The sequence below is a fragment of the Bos javanicus genome, chromosome 4 (genome assembly GCF_032452875.1).
Source record: "Bos javanicus breed banteng chromosome 4, ARS-OSU_banteng_1.0, whole genome shotgun sequence".
In the NCBI taxonomy this organism is placed as follows: domain Eukaryota; kingdom Metazoa; phylum Chordata; class Mammalia; order Artiodactyla; family Bovidae; genus Bos; species Bos javanicus.
In genome coordinates this window covers 82,608,174-82,629,260 of record NC_083871.1, presented here as the reverse complement: position 1 = coordinate 82,629,260, position 21,087 = coordinate 82,608,174, and the positions used below count along the sequence as shown (strand labels likewise).

At 38.3% G+C, this 21,087-nt stretch overlaps 1 protein-coding gene across 2 annotated transcripts in view; it reads right to left on the bottom strand.

Moving 5' to 3' along the window:
* Positions 1-21,087, bottom strand: part of VPS41 (VPS41 subunit of HOPS complex) — a 225,180-nt gene that overhangs the window by 182,931 nt on the left and 21,162 nt on the right. For both annotated transcript variants that reach the window (XM_061414519.1, XM_061414520.1), the window contains exon 3: positions 364-471. In XM_061414519.1, coding sequence (XP_061270503.1) covers positions 364-471 — 108 coding nt within the window. The remainder of the gene's footprint in view (positions 1-363; positions 472-21,087) is intronic.

Here is a 21,087-nt window from a genome sequence, read left to right as displayed (position 1 = left end):
TCAACATTTTCCTGCTCTACCATGTAAGATCTGAGGAATTAAGTACCAGAGTTTCTGAGAATCACTTGCTACAGATCTTTCACAACCATCATCCTCTTCTATTTGATACACTATGGTGTATCAACTATTTGTTACAGTGTGGTGATACACTATTTGATACATGGATGGTGTGTGTGTACAAATACATCGATATAATATCTCTGGTTGTTGTTTCAGTTTTTCACTGGTGAGAAAGAAGAGAGGAAGAGTGGCAGGGAGACACAATTACTGTGAAAAACCACCACCCAAAGCACCAGACCTCAAAGTATCAGCAAACATACAACAGAAACGAGTTACAGAAGCATCCTCTACAGGCCACCGTACCTTGTCATGGACCGTCATGCAGCTAGCAGCATCCTTCTGAAGGATTTCAGTTACTCCATTGGAGAGCCTTTCGTACTTCAGTTTGGGCTCCTCTTCACTCTCTTCTTCCTGCACGGAAAACAGAGATGGCAGCCCTCAAGGACATATCTGAAAGAGTCAAAGATTCAAAACACACTCTGTAAGGTGGAACCAGAGGTGGTTCCCTCAATGACTGTCAACAACCACAACTACAGTGCTAAGGGTTAAGATTCTCATGTTTCATTTTTCCAACTGGCCTATCAACTGCTACAACTTCAATGGCAGAATAAATCTGAAAGCTGGAAAGAGGACTACATGTACCTTCTGTTGACAGTAATCAACTTCAGCATATCAAAAAAATACAAAACTGTCTGTCCCACTATTCAGACAAAAGCCAATAAAAGGTGCATAGACAAAATACTTGTCAATGTGCCCTCATGGACATAAAACACAGCAATGAGACAGGAATACAATAAACTTCCAAAAGACTAGAATTCTGTATTTCAAGATTGCAAGCATTTTTGTCAGATTTGAGAATATCCCATTTTACTTAGAAAAATTATAAAAATTAAAATGAAAGAAAATCAGAAATTTTATATAAAGCCAAGTATATACTTACTCTTCAGATAAAAATATTTTAATATTAATTTTAAGTAACTGAGAAACCATGAGTGGATATTATTACTTAGTTTATGTTACAATATGCACTGTTGACTCTCATCTGAATAAACCTACTTATACAATAAAATGTTCTTAATCTTCTATACATGTTATTACTAACTTTAGATGTTCAATTTTACTGTTGATATAGCATCATAAGACATGCTTAATCTTCAGAGTTACAAAGTTCGGAATCTAGATTGTCTATAAAGGCCAGGAATTAATAAATCAAGATTACTTATAAAAATTATGACAATGATTCAGAAAAATATTTATTTTACTGCATCAATATACAATGAGAAGGAAATATGCATATAGTGATAACTGTGGTAGAATAAAACTGGCCAAAAGAGTAGTCCACAAAAACAGTTTACTCATCATTTCCTTCAAAAATAATTGTGTGGTCCTCACCTTCCAGCTAACATTTGGGTAGTTTGAGGTATATCAACGGTCCCACCCAGAATACCTAGGAATGTTTAATGAAATATAAAGCAATATCAGTCTAAGGCATCAATTAAAGCACTACCGAGGCAGTCTGAACTAGAAGTGTGATTCCAAGGTGGTGGAGAAACTACGGAGAGGCCAGCTGGCATTCTATAGTCATTTTCTTCCTGGAGACATTTATCAACAGGAGGCTGAGACTCTGCCTGGATAGATGGCCACGCTTGGAAGTGTGGAAAACAGCAAACCTTCTGGGCTTTCTTGGTGGCTCAGATAGTATAGAATCTGCCTGCAATGCAGGAGACCTAGGTTCAAGCCCTGGGTCAGGAAGATCCCACTCCAGTATTCTTGCCTTCAGAATTCCATGGATAGAAGAGCCTGGCGGGCTGCAGTCCATGGGGTTGTAAAGAGTCTGATAAGATCGAGTGACTAACACTTTCACTTTCTGGTACTTATGGGGACTAGAGGCTTGATGAGTGGAAGAGAGAGGCAAAGAAGGGAGTTTGTTACACAGCCACTTTTCCCCAAAAGAAAACTGCTAATTTCCAAAACTACATAAAGCAGGAGACAAAAACGCTTGCCTCAAAAATGCAAACTCACTGCCTTGACATGTTAGGAAGAAAATTAGATGAGGTCCTGGTGAACACCAAAGCCTCTCATCTGGGACTCCTGGTCCCCAGGACACAAACACAAAGAGCTTCCCAAAACTTCTGTCTATAGCTTTGCCTCAGTTTACTCCCTGCCTGGAGTAAGGTACACAACCCCAACCTATCTGTCCAGTAAGGGAAAGGGTGGCTCCTTAGAGAAAGAATACTATTGGGCTTCTACAATTCTTCACCTACAGTACTAAGAATTCAATTAAAAAAAACTACCAGGTGTGCCACAAGACAGGACCAAATGACTAAACATCAAGGAGAAAAAAACTGTGTTAAACAAAACAAAAACACAGACCCCTGGATGACCTAGATACTGGATTTAGCAGAAAAGGACCTTAATGTAATTATGTTAATTATTATAAAGTATGTTTTTTTAAAAAGATGAATGAAATACATAAAAAGATTTCAACACAAAACTTCAATCTGTAAAAAAAAAAAAATCAAAAGATAGTTTTAGAACTGAAAAATATAACTGAAATTAAGAACTCAATATTATAGTTCAACAGAAGATTAGCAAAGCAGAAGACAGGATTAGTAAAATGGAAAACAGGTCAAAAGATATCCAAAGGGAAGCTCAGGGAAGGAAAATGGACGGAAAATACAGAAAAATTATGTGCGATTTGTCGGACACAGTGAAAAGGGTCTAACATTTTTCAATATAGTCCCACAAGGATAAGGAAAATAGAAAAATGGGAAGGAGGAGGGATAGGAAGACTACTTACAGAGGTAACAACTGAGAATTTTCCAAAACTCATAAGACATCAACCCATAAGACCAAGAAACTTTGCAAACTGAAGCAACATAAGTATGAAGAAAATCACATCTAGGCACATCACAGTAAAAAGAAAATTACATAAAAGAAAAATGACTTGTAGACTGTTAAGTACTGGACTTCTTAAAGACTATAATACTGATCAACAATCACACACAGACTATGAACTCAGATGCCTACAGAAATCTTTATCCTTGGGGCAAAGACCTACTTCACATGGAAAGGCGCTCATTTCTAGATAAACTGAAAGAATGAGATATGTCAACCATTATGCTATAGACTTAACACTAGATATCCCATTTCATCCTGACTTAAAAAAAAAAAAAGATTATGGTGAGTTAAATATCATTATCCCATTTTACAGATATTTCAGTAAAAACTGATGATCAGAAATTTTAGGTAATGTCATTAAGATACACAGTGGATAGAAAGCAAAGCTAAAATTCAAATTCAGTTATGAATGCTCTAACATCAATGCCTCATTTAATATACTACCCCCAACTCCTAGGAAAATTATACTACAAATCACAATAGACACCTCCAAGATTTTTATGCCTACAAAAAACTACAACTGTGATCAACAGGAAACGTGTCAGATGTCTTTATTTAGCAGGTACATTAGTTACAGATAGATGGATATTATTCCAACATTTACTGACTTAATACAACAATACTGCTGTTTAGTCACTAAGTCATGGTCTGACTCTTTTGTGACCCCATAGACTATAGGTCTGCCAGGCTCCTCTGTCTGTGGGCTTTCCTAGGCAAGAATACTAGAGTGGGTTACCATTTCCTTCTCCAGGGGATCTTCCTGACCCAGGGATCAAACCTCTGTCTCCTGCACTGGCAGGTTCTTTACCACTGAACCACTTGGGAAGCCCTAAAACAACAGTAAATCTGTGCTATTTAATGGAGTTCTGGTGGGTAAACAATATACAAGTGGCTTCACTGGGTGCCTGAGATTCAAGATCTCTTCTGGGGTTGAAGGCAAGGTGTGAGCTGGGCATCTGAAGACCTGACTGGGGTTAGAGTAATGATTTCCCAGATGGCTCACTCAAATGGGTGGCAAGTTAGCACTGGGTGTTGACAAGAGGCTTCAGTCGCTGTTCTTCTGGACTTCTCCAAAGGGCTGCATCAATGTCCTTAGGATATGGCAAAGGAGACTTCCCCCACAGTGAGTGGTGCAAGAGAATGCACAGTGGAAGCCCTAAGGTTATATACGACCTAGCTTCAGAGGTCACATGCTGTCGCTGCCACAGTATTCCTGTATGTTGATCATACAGACCAACCATGATTCAATGGGAGGGGAGGACATGAAGGCAGGAATAATAAGAGGTGAGAATCACCGGGGGGCATCATGCAGACTAGCTACAAGAGGAGTAATAAAATTTTAAGAGCAATAAACCTAGTTTAATAAAAAAATCAATATTCCATGTCTACTGATGAACTGTCTTAAATTTTCTTCTCCAAGTATACACAAACTACTAGTTGTTTATTTAGTAAAAGGGTGGTAAAACCAGAGATGGTCTACCTACTAACTTTTTAAGAATAACTCCAAGAACTAAAAGCCACAGAAGGAAGTAGTATGTGCATGGTTCCTTAAAAGCCCTACCTTTCTTTAAAAACGAACTAACAATAATCACCTCAACCCAATGAGTTGTTGCATGTCCAAATAGGATCTGTTGTTAAAATATCAAATAGCTAATTAACCGAGTCTTAAAAAAAATCTAGAAATAGGAAAATTACAAAAAGCAACTAATAAACACTTCTACTTATATATCTAATACAAGCGAGAAAGAGAAATCATTACAAAGTTAACACTAAATGTAGCCAAGGCATGATGTGTGCATTCTGAAGTAAATGTGTTAAATACAAATTGAATCCTGAATGTTAGTCTTTATAATAAGATGCCACATGTTGTTCAAGTCTGGACATCAAATGTGCATCCAATGTGAAAAGTTAATTCTAGCCTCTGGACTATTTTGCATAAAAGCACTCAACCACGGACCATTAGATAACGTTACTGTAAATAAGGTTTGCCTGTCTTATTCATAAGTGGAAACTAAATAATTTCTCTCACATAAGTATACAAAAATAAATACTTTCACAGCACAGCTCACTGAAGCATTCGTGCTAGGCTTCAAAAACCATAAATAAAATGAAAACTCCAATATTAGGCACTTGATGTAGCATTTCATGCTTTTCTGACAGGTATCTTTTATGTTAAGTTAAAAGCAGGCTAAAGGTGAATTTTTTAAGGTGTTTTCTGCCTGCTGTAAACAAAGAAAATGGAAAGTGATTCAAAAATACAATTCGCAGAGGTTATTCTACTGCTGCAGACTTTATATCACATTTTAAATAAAAAACATTTTAAAAATCAGGTAGATTTAATATAGAGTTTCACTGTAAAAAAAAAATTAAACAGAAAAAAAAGACTTTCATGCAATTTGAACTTCCACAGAAAACAACTCAGTGTTAATAAAAATCAAATCAATAATTTTTGTTAAATTTTAATAATCTTGCAAGCCTACAAATAAAACCATCAATAGTCTGAGTTGAGATGACAGTTAACTGCGTTTCTATGACAACCCAGAGGCACAGTACAAGTCCTGACTTGCAGTTAAGTGAAGGTATGAACAGAGTGACATTTACTCATACAAGAAAATCTGAAGCTTTTCTTTAAAAAGAATCAATTCTCAAATAACATGGACTTTCACTAATTGGATAACACTTTTAATTAAAGACAAGTCCTTTAGATCATCCTGTAGGATTCTAAAACATCTGAAAATAAATTTCTTATCATGGTCATTTTTACTGAGTTTTGAACCGAAAGTGAAAAAGTCGCTTTTGGGACAACAGACTAAGGTAATTACAGATTTCTGTCTCAAAAACTATTTAACAGTTTGTTACTAACACCACAGAGTCAATGTACATAGAGAAAATCCCATCACCTAACTTAGAATTATATAACCAACAAGAATATCATACTTTTCATCTGATAATTTAAATTTTCTGTACAAGAAAAAACTGGCATTTATAACCAATTTTTCATCCTGCTTTAACACTAACCACATCTTTCACACATCAGTATATTTTATGTACAATGTGACAGTCTAAATGAAGACCCGAATTTTACTTAAAAAAAAAAAAATGTGTCATATGAATTCAGCGGTTAACAGAAAGATCATTATATTTTCTACAGCTTTTATGAATCTAGAACTCAAAATTTTATTTCTGGTTATCAGTTCTTTGTTAAAATACAGTTTTGTCTTGTTCTGGTTTTTATTTCTTTTCCTTTTCCCACAAAACAATAGTAGATATACAAGAAGGGTGAGATGTTATGTTTACAAAATCCAAGTTAAGCCAGTGACAAATATCACCAGTGGAGTGCTCCTAGACAATTTATAATCTCACTCTATGGAGATCCCTTCATCTCAGCTAGACTCACCAATGAGAAAGACCTCAGCTGAACCTCTAGGATTTTTAATAAGATGAATGGGTGCGTTGATCTCTTGTCATCGACTACATCTGACCAGGGGCAAATTCCTTTTAATAAATATCCAATGTTTTAAAGCTAGATAAAATAGGGAACACTAACATCCTCAAAAACAAAACAAAATTCTCATTGTCTAAAAAAAAGAGCAGCTTGAACTTCCACAGGAAAAAACCAAGTGTTAATAAAAAGCAAATCAATCATCAGCTATTGGTCTGAAGGTATAAAGGCTTTCCTCCTCTAGAACATTTTCTCGAGAATTATAATCACCATAATTGAAATTATACTGTAAGTCAATCAAAACACATAATTTGAGGTCTCAAAAAATACAACTAACAAATTTTTAAGAAATAGAACTCTGCACTACAACAGGAGTTGTATCAACTTTTTACCAACAGTTAATATAGAGTCAAGAAATATATATGTTATCATGCATATACATTTATTTGAAACTGTAATGTCACCAATAAAGAACATCTCCACCTATGTCATATCGTCTTAAACTTTTCTACAAAAAAGAGATTTATGATGAGAAAAACTGTACAAAAAAAGAATAACTAAGATCCAAAACTTATCAAGAAATAAGGACTTTTATTGATTTTATATTCGTGCCCTTCCCAAATGAATGCCACCTCCTTAAAAGGGCAAGTGCAACTATTAACTATTATAGGTTATAGCGCCATTACAAAAGGACGATTTTATTTACACAAAAAGATGACTGTCTGGTAGGAAAGCTGGTTTCATATATCCTTCTAAAATGTCAAAACATATCAAGAAAACTACATAAACAAGCCAAGAGAGTAACTTCTAGTTTCCATTTATAACACAAGGTATTACAGCTGCCTCAATGACCAAACTTTTTAAGAAAGTGACATGGAGATAATGGAATTCATCTACAATAAAACAACTGTGGTCAAAGCTCCCACGATGCCTTTCCATCAGACTGGTGACAGACAAGCAATTACACTCTTATATGAATGCAAATAATGCTGTTAAAGTTTTTTACTTTCAAGCAATACTGCTATTACTGAAAACATTAATCAAAAACAAGTAGCTAAAATTAGGAGCTCATAAATGTATTCTAGATGATATAGGTCTACTTTTTCATATAGATAGAAAATTTCAATGAGCCTACTCATAGGTATATACTATATTTAAAAGCTTAAAATACATATGGTTAAATAAGTGGTTCTCAACCGGAGGTAATGTTGTTCCCCCAGTTCACTCACTTGGCAATGTCTGCGGACATTTTTGTTGTCACAACTGAGTTGGCGGAGAAGATGCTATTAATATCTAGTGGGTAGAGGGCAGGGACGAAGCTAAACATTATATAATGGATGAGACAATTTTCCAAAACAAAAAATTTTCCCTCCCCAAATGCCAATAGTGCCAAGGTCAAGAAACCCCAGGTTAAACAAATTTCACAAGATTAAATATTACACCGACCTTAAAATCTGTTTTCAAAGACGATTTGATAACAAAGGGGAAGGTTCTCAAAATGTCTTACTAGGTGAATAAGTAGGTCATAAAAACCTGCTTTGCACGATCCAAATGTTACTAAAGAAATGCATATACACACGTGGGAGGTAGATGAGAAAAACAAACATCATGGTCATCCTCCTAAGCTTTTTCTTCACATACAGACTGGGAGTGATAACAGGACTTCCATCGCAGCGTTGCTGTGACCATTACAGAAGGCAGCAATTAAAAATCACTACTGAGATGGGACTTCCCTGGCAGTCCAGTGGTTAAGACTCTGCACGTTCAATGCAAGGAGTGTGAGTTCGATCTCTGGTTGGGGAACTAAGATCCAGCATACTGCATCGGGCAGCCAAAAAGTTAAAAAAAAAAAAAATTACCATGGCTACTGCCAATTTTTTTAAATTTTCTAAAATAAATAATTATTTCATTATAGAATTACTGTATTTGATACATTTTCAAGCCATTATTCAACATTCTTTCAAAAACTTTACATCTACTAAACTAAGACTTATCTCTCAAAACCACTCTCCTTCCCCTGTCAATACTTTGCCTACGGAAGTGAGAAAAAGTTGAGCCTCTAATAATTGAAGAGGTCTACTTAAGATTCACAAGATATGCAGTCTTCATAAACCCTGGTCTCTCCTTTGCCCTGTAGTATCAGAATTTCATGTTCAATTCAAGGAGGAAAAAAAAAATAAGGTGAAGGTTTCCATGCCCTAAGCCACATACCATAAACAGGATCGACTCCCATCATTTATTTTATATTGGGAAAGCGATAAGAATATAGAGAGTGGGGGGGCTGGGGAATGAGAAAAGCAAATAAGCTTTTCATTTCCTTCCAGCCATATGGAATAACCTGACCAATCTTCAAGATATGCCATTCAGGTGGACAATTTCCGCCACTAAATCCAACATAACCCTCTTTTTCTTTCTTCCCGATATCCCTTGGTGATCACAAGATCCTTAGAAGCAGGGTTTAGGCCTATTCGTTGTTCTGAACTTCACCTAACAAAACTGTGGGTACCTAACAAAGACCAGTGAAAACACAAGTACATCGTAACAGCAGACAGAGTTTAGTGAGAAGCTTTTCAGAGACATTCTCATTTAAATTTCCACACAAGAAAATCCAAATCGTACCACAGCAGGGAATAGGAGAGATTACCTAAATTATGTACAATATTATGTAAAATATTTACAGACACAGCTGGGGGAGGGGGTAGGCAGGGGAAGGTACCAAAGAGAGGGAAACAGTAGCAAATAGGAGCAGCAGCCACAGAGGTCCCACAAATTCAGTTTTCATGAAAAACTTAACATTGATTTATAATTTACAGGTTTACTGTTACATTAAAAAGTGCCACAAGTTTTGAGATTATGTTTGTTGGCAAGGAGATTAAATACCTCTCAAGCATCTTTCCTTATCCCAGGTGCAAAGAAACACCTGGCTAGCTACTCCCACACAAGCCTCTGACAGCTTTTCAAAAATTTCCATGAAGAAACAGATACAGATAAACTCCCCAAATAGCAATAAAAAATTAAGATAAGCCATTACCAAAATTAAGGAAAAGCTGATATATATGGTGAGTATGAATTTGAACTAATGACACATCTTGGCTTGTTTTCATGAAAACTTAACCTGAACAAAATGCACAAAGATGCTTTAGGCTCTCCCACCAAAGCTCAGTGGACATGAGTTTGAGCCAACTCAGGGAGATAGTGAAGGACAGGGAAGCCTGACATGCTGCAGTCCGTGGGGTCATAAAAAGTTGGACATGACTGAGCGACTGAACAACCACCAAAGCTTCATGCTCGTGACTCAGAGCCTATCCCACTCGACAGAGCAGATACCTGCCTCCCCCATTAGGGGCTGTTTTTTTCTAGACTGTGACTGCAGTTTTTGCCCACTGTTTCTCCACATCTGCACCTTCAACCCTGGCTACCATCGATTTCCACCTCCCTCCTACAGGCAGAGACTGTAAGACGCTGACACCTGAACAGCGCATTCCTGGCGGTTTGAGAGTCCCAGCTTTAAGCACTACAGGACCGAAAAAACACAGGTAGCAGGGAGGTGAGAATTTCAGGCAACCAGAGAACACAAATAAAGGTAAAAGCAAAGATGCATTAAAAAAACGGAAAACTGAATAATTAATAAGTCCAAAGTCTGTGTGTGCATGCTTAGTCACTAAGTCATGTCTGACTCTGCGACTCTGTGGTCTGTAGCCCACCAGGTAACTCTGTCCATGGGATCTCCCAGTTAAGAATACTAGAGTGGGTTGCCATTTCCTCCTCCAGGGGATCTTCCCGACTCAGGGATCAAACCCACCTCTCCTGCACTGCAGGTGGATTCTTTATTGCTAAGCCAGCAGGGAAGCATAACTGTAATATCAAAACTCTTGAAGAAAAGTTTTGAAGGGAAAAAAAAGGAAAAAAAAGAAAATAGTTCAGTTATCTGAGGCATGGATGTAAATGTAAAAATTTAAAGCAAAATATCATAAAGCAAACCCTATGAAAATAAAAACAAAAATAAACAAAAGGGACCTAATGAAACTTTAAAGCTTTTGCACAGCAAAGGAAACCATAAACAAAACAGACAACCTTCAAAATGGGAGAAATATTTACAAATGAAGCAAATGACAGGGGATTAATTTCCATAAAATACAAAAAGCTCGTGCAGCTCAATATAAAAAAGGAAACAACCCAATTAAAAAATAGACGTAACCTAAAGAAGACATACAGGTGGCCAACAAACACATGAAAAGATGTTCAGCATGGCTAATTATTAGAGAAAAATGCAAATGAAGACTACAATAAGGTACCACCTCATACCCATGAGAATGGCTATCATCAAAAATTCTACAGACAATTAATGTATGGAGAAAAGGGAACTCGGCTACACTGTTGGTGGGAATGTAAACTGATACAACCGCTATGGAGAAAAGTATGAAGGTTCCTTAAAATACTAAGTATAGAACTATCATATGATCCAGCAAACTCATAGCTGTCCATACATCTGGAGAAAACCATAATTCAGAAAGATACACACACCCCAATGTTCACTTCAGCACTGTTTACAATAGCCAGCCATGGAAGCAACCTAAATGTCCATCAACTGAGGAATGGATAGAGAGGATATGGTACATATACACAATGGACTATTACTTGGCCCTAAAAAAGGAACAAAATTGTACCATTTACACAGATTTGGATGGACCTAGAGAATGTCATACAGAGTGAAGTCAAAAAGAGAAAAATACTGTGTATTAGTGGAAATATGTGCAACCTAGAAAAATGGTATAGATGAACTTATTTGCAAAACAGAAACAGAGACACAGACATAGAGAATAAACATATTGATACCAAGGGGGAGACGGAAGTGGGATGGCTCAGGAGACTGGGGTGGACATATTAATACACACACTTCTCCACGTAAAATAGATAACTAATGAGACCCTAATGTACCTACACAGGGAACTCAATTCAATGCTCTGTGGTAACCTAAACGGGAAGGAAATTAAAGAAAAAGGATATATGTATATGTGTGGCTGATTCACTTTGCTGCACAGCAGAAACCAACACAAGATTGTAAAGCAATTATACTCCAATGTTTTTTCTTAAAGCAAACTCTATATATATTAATAGAAAACTTGGTGGTGGGTGGGCCTCACCAAATCAGTTGAAGGCATAAATAAACCCTCCCACTGAGTAAAAACATTCTTCCTAATTGCCTTCCAAGTGAGTGACTTTTTTCTTGTCTTAGGATTTGAACTGAAACATTGGCTCTTTCTGAGTGTCCCACTTGCTGACTCACCCTGAAGGTCTTGGGACTTGCCAGATCCATAATCACACATGTCAGTTCCTTACAATAAATCTTTTTCTCTCTCTCTTTCTGATCCTATTGGTCTCTCTCAGATCCTCCTGAATTCTCTCAAATGTCTCCCTCTTTTCTCCCATACCCTCCGCAGTTCCTGTTGGTCCTAAACATAGCCCATTGGTTCTGTTTCTTTAGAGAACCCTGTCTTGCCAAGACAGAGAGAGCTGGCCTGGCCTGTAGATATGCCTCAAGGGCACTTTACAAAGGCTCAGAAGACTCATGGCACAAACTCCCACTATGACACATATTTTTCAAGGAGCTATTCAAATAGAAAGCAAAAAATCTAGGAGATGTAAGAGATGAAAAAGAAGGATGATCAAAAAAATCTTGGTAGAGATTTCCCTGGAGGTCCAGTTAGTAAGATCCTGCATTTCCAATGCAGGGGGTATGGGTTCAATCCCTGATCAGGGAGCTAAGATCCCACATGCTCTGTAGTGCAGCCAAGGGGAAAAAAAAAATCTTGGTAAAGTTCACTAATGTTCAGTTCAGTTTCAGTTCAGTCGCTCAGTCATGTCTGACTCTTTGAGACCCCATGAACCGCAGCACACCAGACCTCCCTGTCCATCACCAACTCCTGGAGTCCACCCAAACTCATGTCCATTGAGTCGGTAATGCCATCCAGCCATCTCATCCTCTGTCGTCCCCTTCTCCTCCTGCCTTCAATCTTTCCCAGCATCAGGGTCTTTTCCAATGAGTCAGCTCTTCACATCAGGTGACCAAAGTACTGGAGTTTCAGCTTCAATATCAGTCCTTCCAATGGACACCCCAGACTGATCTCCTTTAGGATGGACTGGTTGGATCTCCTTGCAGTCCAAGGGACTCTCAATAGTCTTCTCCAATACACAGTTCAAAAGCATCAATTCTTCGGCACTCAGCTTTCTTATAGTCCAACTCTCACATCCATACATCACTAATGTTACTTTTTAACAAAGGACAGGAGAAGAAAGGAAAGAAATCATTTAAAAACCTACTGTACTTCATAATCAAGTGACCAATCACAAAATAAGTCAAAATAAGTTTTCTTATGCCAATTCCACCATGCACAGTCCTAGAGTACTGGGCAACTTAGTTAAAACCTCAGTTACTTCATCTTTCATGAAAGGAGGAGGAGAATATGTACCTTATAGAATTGCTGTAAGAATCAAACGTATTAAATGTATGCAAAGTACAGTATCAGGTATGTATCCAGTGAATGTCAGTTATATTACCAATATTTGTAGTATAGCCCCCAAATTTAAACTATATAATTCATATCCTCTCTTTTGAGTTTATTTCCAGATATAAAACTGAACAAACATGTCTTTTTTTTTTAACTTTAAACTTTTTATTTTGTATTAGGGTATAGTTGATTAACAATGTAGTGGCAGTTGCAGATGAATGGTGAAGTGACTCAGTCACACATATACATGTCTCCATTCTTCCCCAAATCCCCCTCCCATCCAGGCTGGCACATACCACTGAGCAGAGCTCTATGTGCTATACAATAGATCCTTGTTGGTTATCAATTTTAAATACAGCAGTGTGTACATGACCTTGCCAAAGTCCCTAACTACCCCTTCCCCCTGACAACCATTATTTTGTTTTCTAAGTCTGTCTCTTTCTTTTTTGTAAGTTCATTTGTATCATTTCTTTTAGATTCCACATTTGTATCATTTCTTCCCACATTTAAAGAATGTCACATATTTCTCCTCCTCTGTCTGACTTTAGGCAATGTAACGCTCTCTAGGTTCATCCATGTTGCTGCAAATGGCATTATTTCATTCTTTTTTAATGGCTGAGTAAACTTCCATTTTATACACACACACACACACACACACACACACACACACACACACACACACACATATATACACACCACATCTTCTTTAACCATTTCTTTGTTGATGGAGATTCAGGTTCTTTCCATGTCTTGGCTATTGTTAAGTAGTGCTGCAGTGAACACTGTGGTGCATGTATCTTTTGGAATCATGTTTTTCTCTAGGTATATGTCCAGGGATGGGATTGCAGTGTCATATGGTAGCTCTATTTTTAGTTTTTTAAGGAACCTCCATGTTGCTGCTGCTGCTGCTAAGTCGCTTCAATCGCGTCCGACTCTGCAACCCCATAGACGGCAGCCCACCAGGCTCTGCCGTCCCTGGGATTCTCCAGGCAAGAACACTGGAGTGGGTTGCCATTTCCTTCTCCAATGCATGAAAGTGAAAAGTGAAAGTGAAGCTGCTCAGTCGTGCCAACTCTTAGCGACCCCATGGACTACAGCCTACCAGGCTCCTCTGTCCATGGGATTTTCCAGGCAAGAGTACTGGAGTGGGGTGCCATTGCCTTCTCCAGGAACCTCCATACTGTTCTCCATAGTGGCTGTACCAATTTATATTCCCACCAACAAAGTCCCTTCTCCAGCATTTGTTGTTTGTGGAATTTTTGACGACAGTCATTCTGACAGGCATGAGGTTATATCTCATTGTAGTTTTGATTTGCATTTCTCTGATATCTAGCAGTGCTGAACATCTTTTCATGTACCTATTGGCCATCTGCATGTCCTCTTTGAAGAGATGCCTATTCAGGTCTTCTGCCCATTTTTTGAGTGGGTTGTTTGTCTTGATACTGTTACCAGTCAGAAACTGTTTATAAATTTTGAACACTAATCCCTTATCAATCACATCATTTGCAAGTGTTTTCTCCCAATCTGTGGGCTGTCTTTTCATTTGTTTATTGTTTCCTTTGCTGTGCAAAAGCTTTTAAGTAGGTCCCATTTGTTTATTTTTGTTTTTGTTTCAATTATTCAGGGAGATGGGTTGAAAAAATTTTGCAGAGATTTATGTCAGAGAGTGTTCTGCCTATGTTTTCCTTTAGGAGTTTTATAGTGTCTGGTCTCACATATAGGTCTTTAACCCATTTTGAGCTCATTTTTGTGTACGGAGTTAAAGCACAGTATCAGGTATGTATCCAGTGAATATCAGTTACTAAAAACGTTATTATTTGTATTAGTTTCCAAATTTAAACTGTATAATTCATATCCTCCCTTTTGAGTTTATTTCCAGACATAAAATTGAATAAACATAACATTTCTAATTTACCTCTTTGCTTTACACTATTTACAAAAAATGAAGATGTAACCTCAGATATGCAGATGACACCACCCTTATGGCAGAAAGTGAAGAGGAACTCAAAAGCCTCTTGATGAACGTGAAAGTGGAGAGTGAAAAAGTTGGCTTAAAGCTCAACATTCAGAAAACGAAGATCATGGCATCCGGTCCCACCACTTCATGGGAAATAGATGGGGAAACAGTGGAAACAGTGTCAGACTTTATTTTGGGGGGCTCCAAAATCACTACAGATGGTGACTGCAGCCATGAAATTAAAAGACGCTTCCTCCTTGGAAGGAAAGTTATGACCAACCTAGATACCATATTCAAAAGCAGAGACATTACTTTGCCAACAAAGATTCGTCTAGTCAAGGCTATGGTTTTTCCTGTGGTCATGTATGGATGTGAGAGTTGGACTGTGAAGAAGGCTGAGCACCAAAGAATTGATGCTTTTGAACTGTGGTGTTGGAGAAGACTCTTGAGAGTCCCTTGGACTGCAAGGAGATCCAACCAGTCCATTCTGAAGGAGATCAGCCCTGGGATTTCTTTGGGAGGAATGATGCTAAAGCTGAAACTCCAGTACTTTGGCCACCTCATACGAAGAGTTGACTCATTGGAAAAGACTCTGATGCTGGGAGGGATTGGGGGCAAGAGGAGAAGGGGACGACAGAGGATGAGATGGCTGGATGGCAACACTGACTCGATGGACATGAGTCTGAGTGAACTCCGGGAGTTGGTAAGGGACAGGGAGGCCTGGCATGCTGTGATTCTTGGGGTCGCAAAGAGTTGGACACGACTGAGTGACTGATCTGATCTGATCTGATCTGATTACTGTTGAGTTGGTCACATCATTTCGAACATGTTTTCAGTCATACCTAAATGTGAATCCTGTTATTAGGAAAGTAAAAGGGAATGCTACAGTCCCCTCCTTATTAAGCCAACAGTCACTCCTGGATGCTTATAAAGATCAAAAGTAACTCATCCCAGGTCAAATATCTCAAAAATGCCCAACCACTGATGGAAATGATGACAACAGACTAAAATTTTAAGCTTTATACAGGGTTTCCTCACTCCCAACCTTCTGATACTATTTCAAGAGATTTATTTATTCCACTGAGGTCTTTGGAGAAGAAAGTCATTTTCTAAAGTAAAGAAATATGACAACATGGATGTCTGTAAATCACTATATTTAAAAATGGTTGTACTCAAAGTGAAATAGCTCACGGATGATAAGAAATGTACATGTTACTTAGATTTGTTATAGCATTTCTTGAGCCTGCACAGTAAAGAATACCTTAAAGCCCTGACAGGGTAATATTGGGCCCTAACTGTCAAGTAGAATTATCATTTAAACAACATTTTCGAGCAATTATCAGAAAAGATAAGTCTTTATAAATACAGCTCCGACAGTAATAGCAATTTCAATACAACTGTTTTCTGTATGTTCTCCCTTGCCGCATGTATTTTACTGCCCAAATTCTGAGAATAAAGACTAATGAAAAGTGCTAAGGGAATAAGATCATACAATTACATTATCTACTGTGTTAGTTTGCCATTGCTACTGTAACAAATTACCATAAACTCAGCGGCTTAAAACAACACTAATTTGTTGTCTTACAACCCAAAACAGACCTCAATACAGATCCCATGGGGCTAACATCAAGATGATAGCAGGAAACCTTTCTCTGGAGGCTCTAGGCGAGAGTCTGGTCCCTCGTCTTCCCATCTTCTGGAAGCCACCTGCATTCCTTGGCAATGGGTTCCCCCCTCTCTCCTCCACCTTCAAAGCCAGCAAGAGTAGGTTGAGTCCTTCTAACATAACATTACTCTGACCTTCTCTACCTCTCTCTTCCACCTGTAAGGACCTTGTGACTACACTCATCCCCACCTGGATAATATCCCTATCTTAAAGTCAGCTGATTAGCAACCTAATTCCCTTTGCCATATGTAACATGTTCACAGCTTCCAGGAATTAGGATGAAGATTTTCATTATTCTAGCTACCATTATTCTGCCTATTACTGAGAATAATAAAAGGATCAGGGGTAATAAAAATGATGATGGGCTATGGTGCTGGATCCCCAAAGCCAAACCCCAAACTACAAGAGTTATTGTTACGTGCCCCTAAATTAAAATCACAATCCTCTTGAAGACATAGGGTGGGATAAAACAGATCTAAGCTTGAGTCTGGAAGTCAGAGGTGGTCACTGCTACTTGTTTTTCGCAAAGGGACTTCTCAAATCCCTAGTTTTACCATCTTCTAAATAACGATACAGTGCCAGTTTCATGTAATTGTTGTGAAGATAAATTCATTTGTTCATTTACAAGCACCTCGCTAGTGAAAACTTGGTGACAGGGTCCCTGCTTTTGGAAAGTAGCTGGTATACAACTGGACAAAAATAACAAAACAGCAGCAGCATGCTTACTGAACACCTTTTAATGACAGGCAAAAACAGTCGCTAAACAAATGTGTCCTTTATGAGCATTCTAAATATCAACATTTTGTAATACATAAGCTAAGAATTTCTCTGAGCAGAGACATTTTGCCAACTACTCTCTCTTGGACCCATTCCAGATAGGTTCTAACACCACCTCCCCACTACGAGCCACCATGACTGCTCTTATAAGGATCACACCAAAGGGCTCACCTTTACAGACCCAAGGGTGAAGCCATAGACCTCATCTTATTCCTCTTCCAAGCAGTTATCTGGTATAACTGACCACGTTCTTTCTGCCGAGATGCATTCCTCCCTTGGCCTCTGGGACACTGCTTTCTAGTGCTCTATTCCTACTTTATCGCTTACTCCTTCTCACTCCCCTTTGAAGATTTCTCTTCATATACCAGATCTCTAAAAAGTTAGAGTACCCCTAAGTCCAGACATCAGGTCTCATGTATCTGTCCTCATGCCCTAAGAGATCTCACTCAATTTCAAGGTTGCCCTGGTGGCTCAGACGGTAAAGCATCTGCCTGCAATGCAGGAGACCCTGGGTTCAATTCCTTCCTGGAGAAGGAAATGGCAATCCACTCAAGTACTCTTGCCTGGAAAATCCCATGGATGGAGGAACCTGATAGGCTACAGTCCATGGGGTCACAAAGAGTCGGACACGACTGAGCGACTTCACTTTCACTTTCAAATACCATCCAGATGTTGATTCAGAGATTCTTATCTTCAGCCCAGACCTGCACTAGTCTTTTTTTATCCAACTGCCTACTTGACATTTGCACTTGGATGTCTAATTGATATCTCCAACTTAAAACACCTCAAATGGAATTTCTGATTTGTCCACCCTGCCCAACTACCACCATCACCACCAACTCACCCTGAGCAACAAAACCAGTGCTATCTAGGGACTTCCCCTATCTCCATTAACAAGAGCTCCATTGTTCCAGCTATTCATCCTCATTCCTCTCTCACTTACACTTCCATGTCCCGGTTAAGAAATCCATTGGCTCTACTTCAAAAAATATACGAGGGATTTCCCTGGTGGTCCAGTGGCTAAGACCCTGCACTCCTAACACAGGGGGCCCAGGTTCGATCCCTGATCAGGGAACTAGATCCCACATGCAACTAAGAGTTCACATGAAAGAAAAAGTGATGGTCACCCCATCATGTCTGACTCTCTGTGACTCCATGGACTGTAGCCCACCAGGCTCCTCTGTCCATGGAATTCTCCAGGCAAGAATACTGGAGTGGGTAATCATTTCCTTCTCCAGGGGATCTGCCCGACCCAGGGATCGAACCTGGATCTCCTGCACTACAGGCAGATTCTTTACCATCTGAGCCACCAGAGAAGCCCCAAGAGTTCGCATGCCACAACCGAAGATCTCAAGTGCCACAACTAAAGACCCTGTATGCCACAACTAAGACCTGGCACAGTCAAATAAAGAATTAAATAAATAAGTATTAATAAAATAAAGAACCACTGAATGTTTTTTAAAACTACCCTAATCTACATCACCTCTAGCAAGAGTTTTGCCAAAACTTTCTAACTGGTCTTGCTGCTTCCTACTTGCCACCACTCCCTGACTTTTTTCAAACATCATCCAAAGTGATCTTACTAAAACAATGACCCTCCAATGGTTTCCCATTTTACAGTAAAAACCAAAGTCCATAAGCTGACTTCAGACTCTAGCTCTTGGTCATGCGTTTCTCAGTCAAGACTTCCTACCATCCTGCTTCAGCCCAGCTCATATCCTCTAAGACCTCTATCATGACCCAACTTGTAGGTACCGTATTTGTTCTTCCTTTTATCGAGGAGACCTTTCTCTTGAATATTTACTTAAATGCCACCTTATCAGGGAGGCCTCCCCAACTGCTCAGGATAAAACAACAGCCCTCAGGCCACTTCACAGCCCCCTTACCCAATGTTATTTAATTTTTATCCACCACATTAATTATTACTTGGTATATATGTTTTTGTTGTCTGCCTTCTTTATCAAGTGCTGGTATATCCTAGCATCCAAAACATAATACTACTCAAACATTCATTGAATAAAGAAAATAATCAATCCATCTTGGCTGTCTAAAATAACTTCTTCTCCTTAGGTAGTAAAATTATAAATTCTGTTCAAATATGTACCATACCAGAAAAAGTCATGTTCATCTTCTCAATCGCTAACAAGTGTCAGAAATACAGATTCACAAATCTTGCATCTGGAAAGTTTCTACTAAGTTTCCAAATGTATAATTTTTATAATATATGCTTCATAAAGAATGTTTATCCTTGCCTGAATGATGCAATAATCAGCAGAACCTGTTAATATTAATAGCTCATTAAATGAAAAAGCAAAATTTTAATCCAAGGGCTATTTGGAAGGATATATTATAATCCCATGCTCCATTTCTCACACCAATCAATCTCATAACAAGGTACATTACCATTTCAGTTACTAGTTGCGACAATTTGTTTATTAAAATTAATAGATGTAAAGAACCAATTTAAGTTTCAATAAATGATTCACAATGTTCTACCCACCAGGTTAAATACTTTTTGTGTGATGCATTTTGATTTAAAAAACCTATCTGCTGATTTCTCCCAATGACTGGTTTTCATGTCAACAAAGCTGAAAAAAAATTCTCCTTGTGGTAGATGTCCCAGAAGGTGCATTTAAAATTAATTCCTCATTCAACATAAACTATGTATAGGTTTATTTTAAATAGGCTCAGCTATCTGTCAGTCTTTCTGGTTTGTTAAAATTAATTCAGCTAACACATTCAAGGCCTCCTAATTGTGACATCTGGAAGACCTGAGCCAGATCTAAATGGACATCACTTAGAAGGCAGGTTTACTAACAATGGTAACAAAATCATAAGGACAGAAGTGACGCTAATTAACAATTAGTTATCACATGTCATGGCCCAGGCACAGCTCATGTAATTTACAGGCAATTTAAAGAAACACACTATAGGCAGAATCAGTCTTAGTATCACTATTCAGTTGCATTCATGAATAACAAAAGGTCACTGGAACCCTTTACTTAGTAGGAAGCAGACCTCACTACATTTCAATTTCCATTTGGTGCTCTTCTCTTTCCTTGCTATCCCCATTTAGCCTGATGTTTTCCCTCTTGTTATTCTCTTCTTGCTGTGCAAGTTTAATCTTGAAAGGTTAGGCTAACAATTTGATGCTTCTATTGCAAAGTTTTTTGTACAACCCAATAAACTCCTACAAAAAGGTGGAATAAACTTCCAAATAAACAATATACCAAGAACCTATTCAAAGCAGGGTTTAAAAAATATGTATCTCCACGAAGCAGAACAGCTTGTTTCCAGCTTTATAAACAAAGTTTTCCACAGCACATTATACCTGGTCCACAAATAGGAAAAACCTTTTTTCTGTATTGTTAATACCTCAGTTTCCTTTTCCTACACCACTGATTTTACCCAGAAATAAATCTATGGTGTGTTAAGCCACTATAATTTTGGAACTGTTTGTTACTGCAGCATCCTGCCTAATATAGGACTGCAGTCAAAATTTAATAATCTATGTAAAGCAAGGAGCACGACACATGGAAGTCACAAGTGAACTTGAAAAAAAAATGGAAGTGACTGATGATTCTTCATAATTTAAATACTGCCTTCCATTAAAATGTCTAAGAACAAAATGAATCAGGTGTTAGAATTATCTGGCAAAGATTTTTAAAGCAGCCATCATAAAAGTGCTACTGCTGCTGCTAAGTCACTTCAGTCGTGTCTGACTGTGTGTGACCCCAGAGACGGCAGCCCACCAGGCTCCCTCGTCCCTGGGATT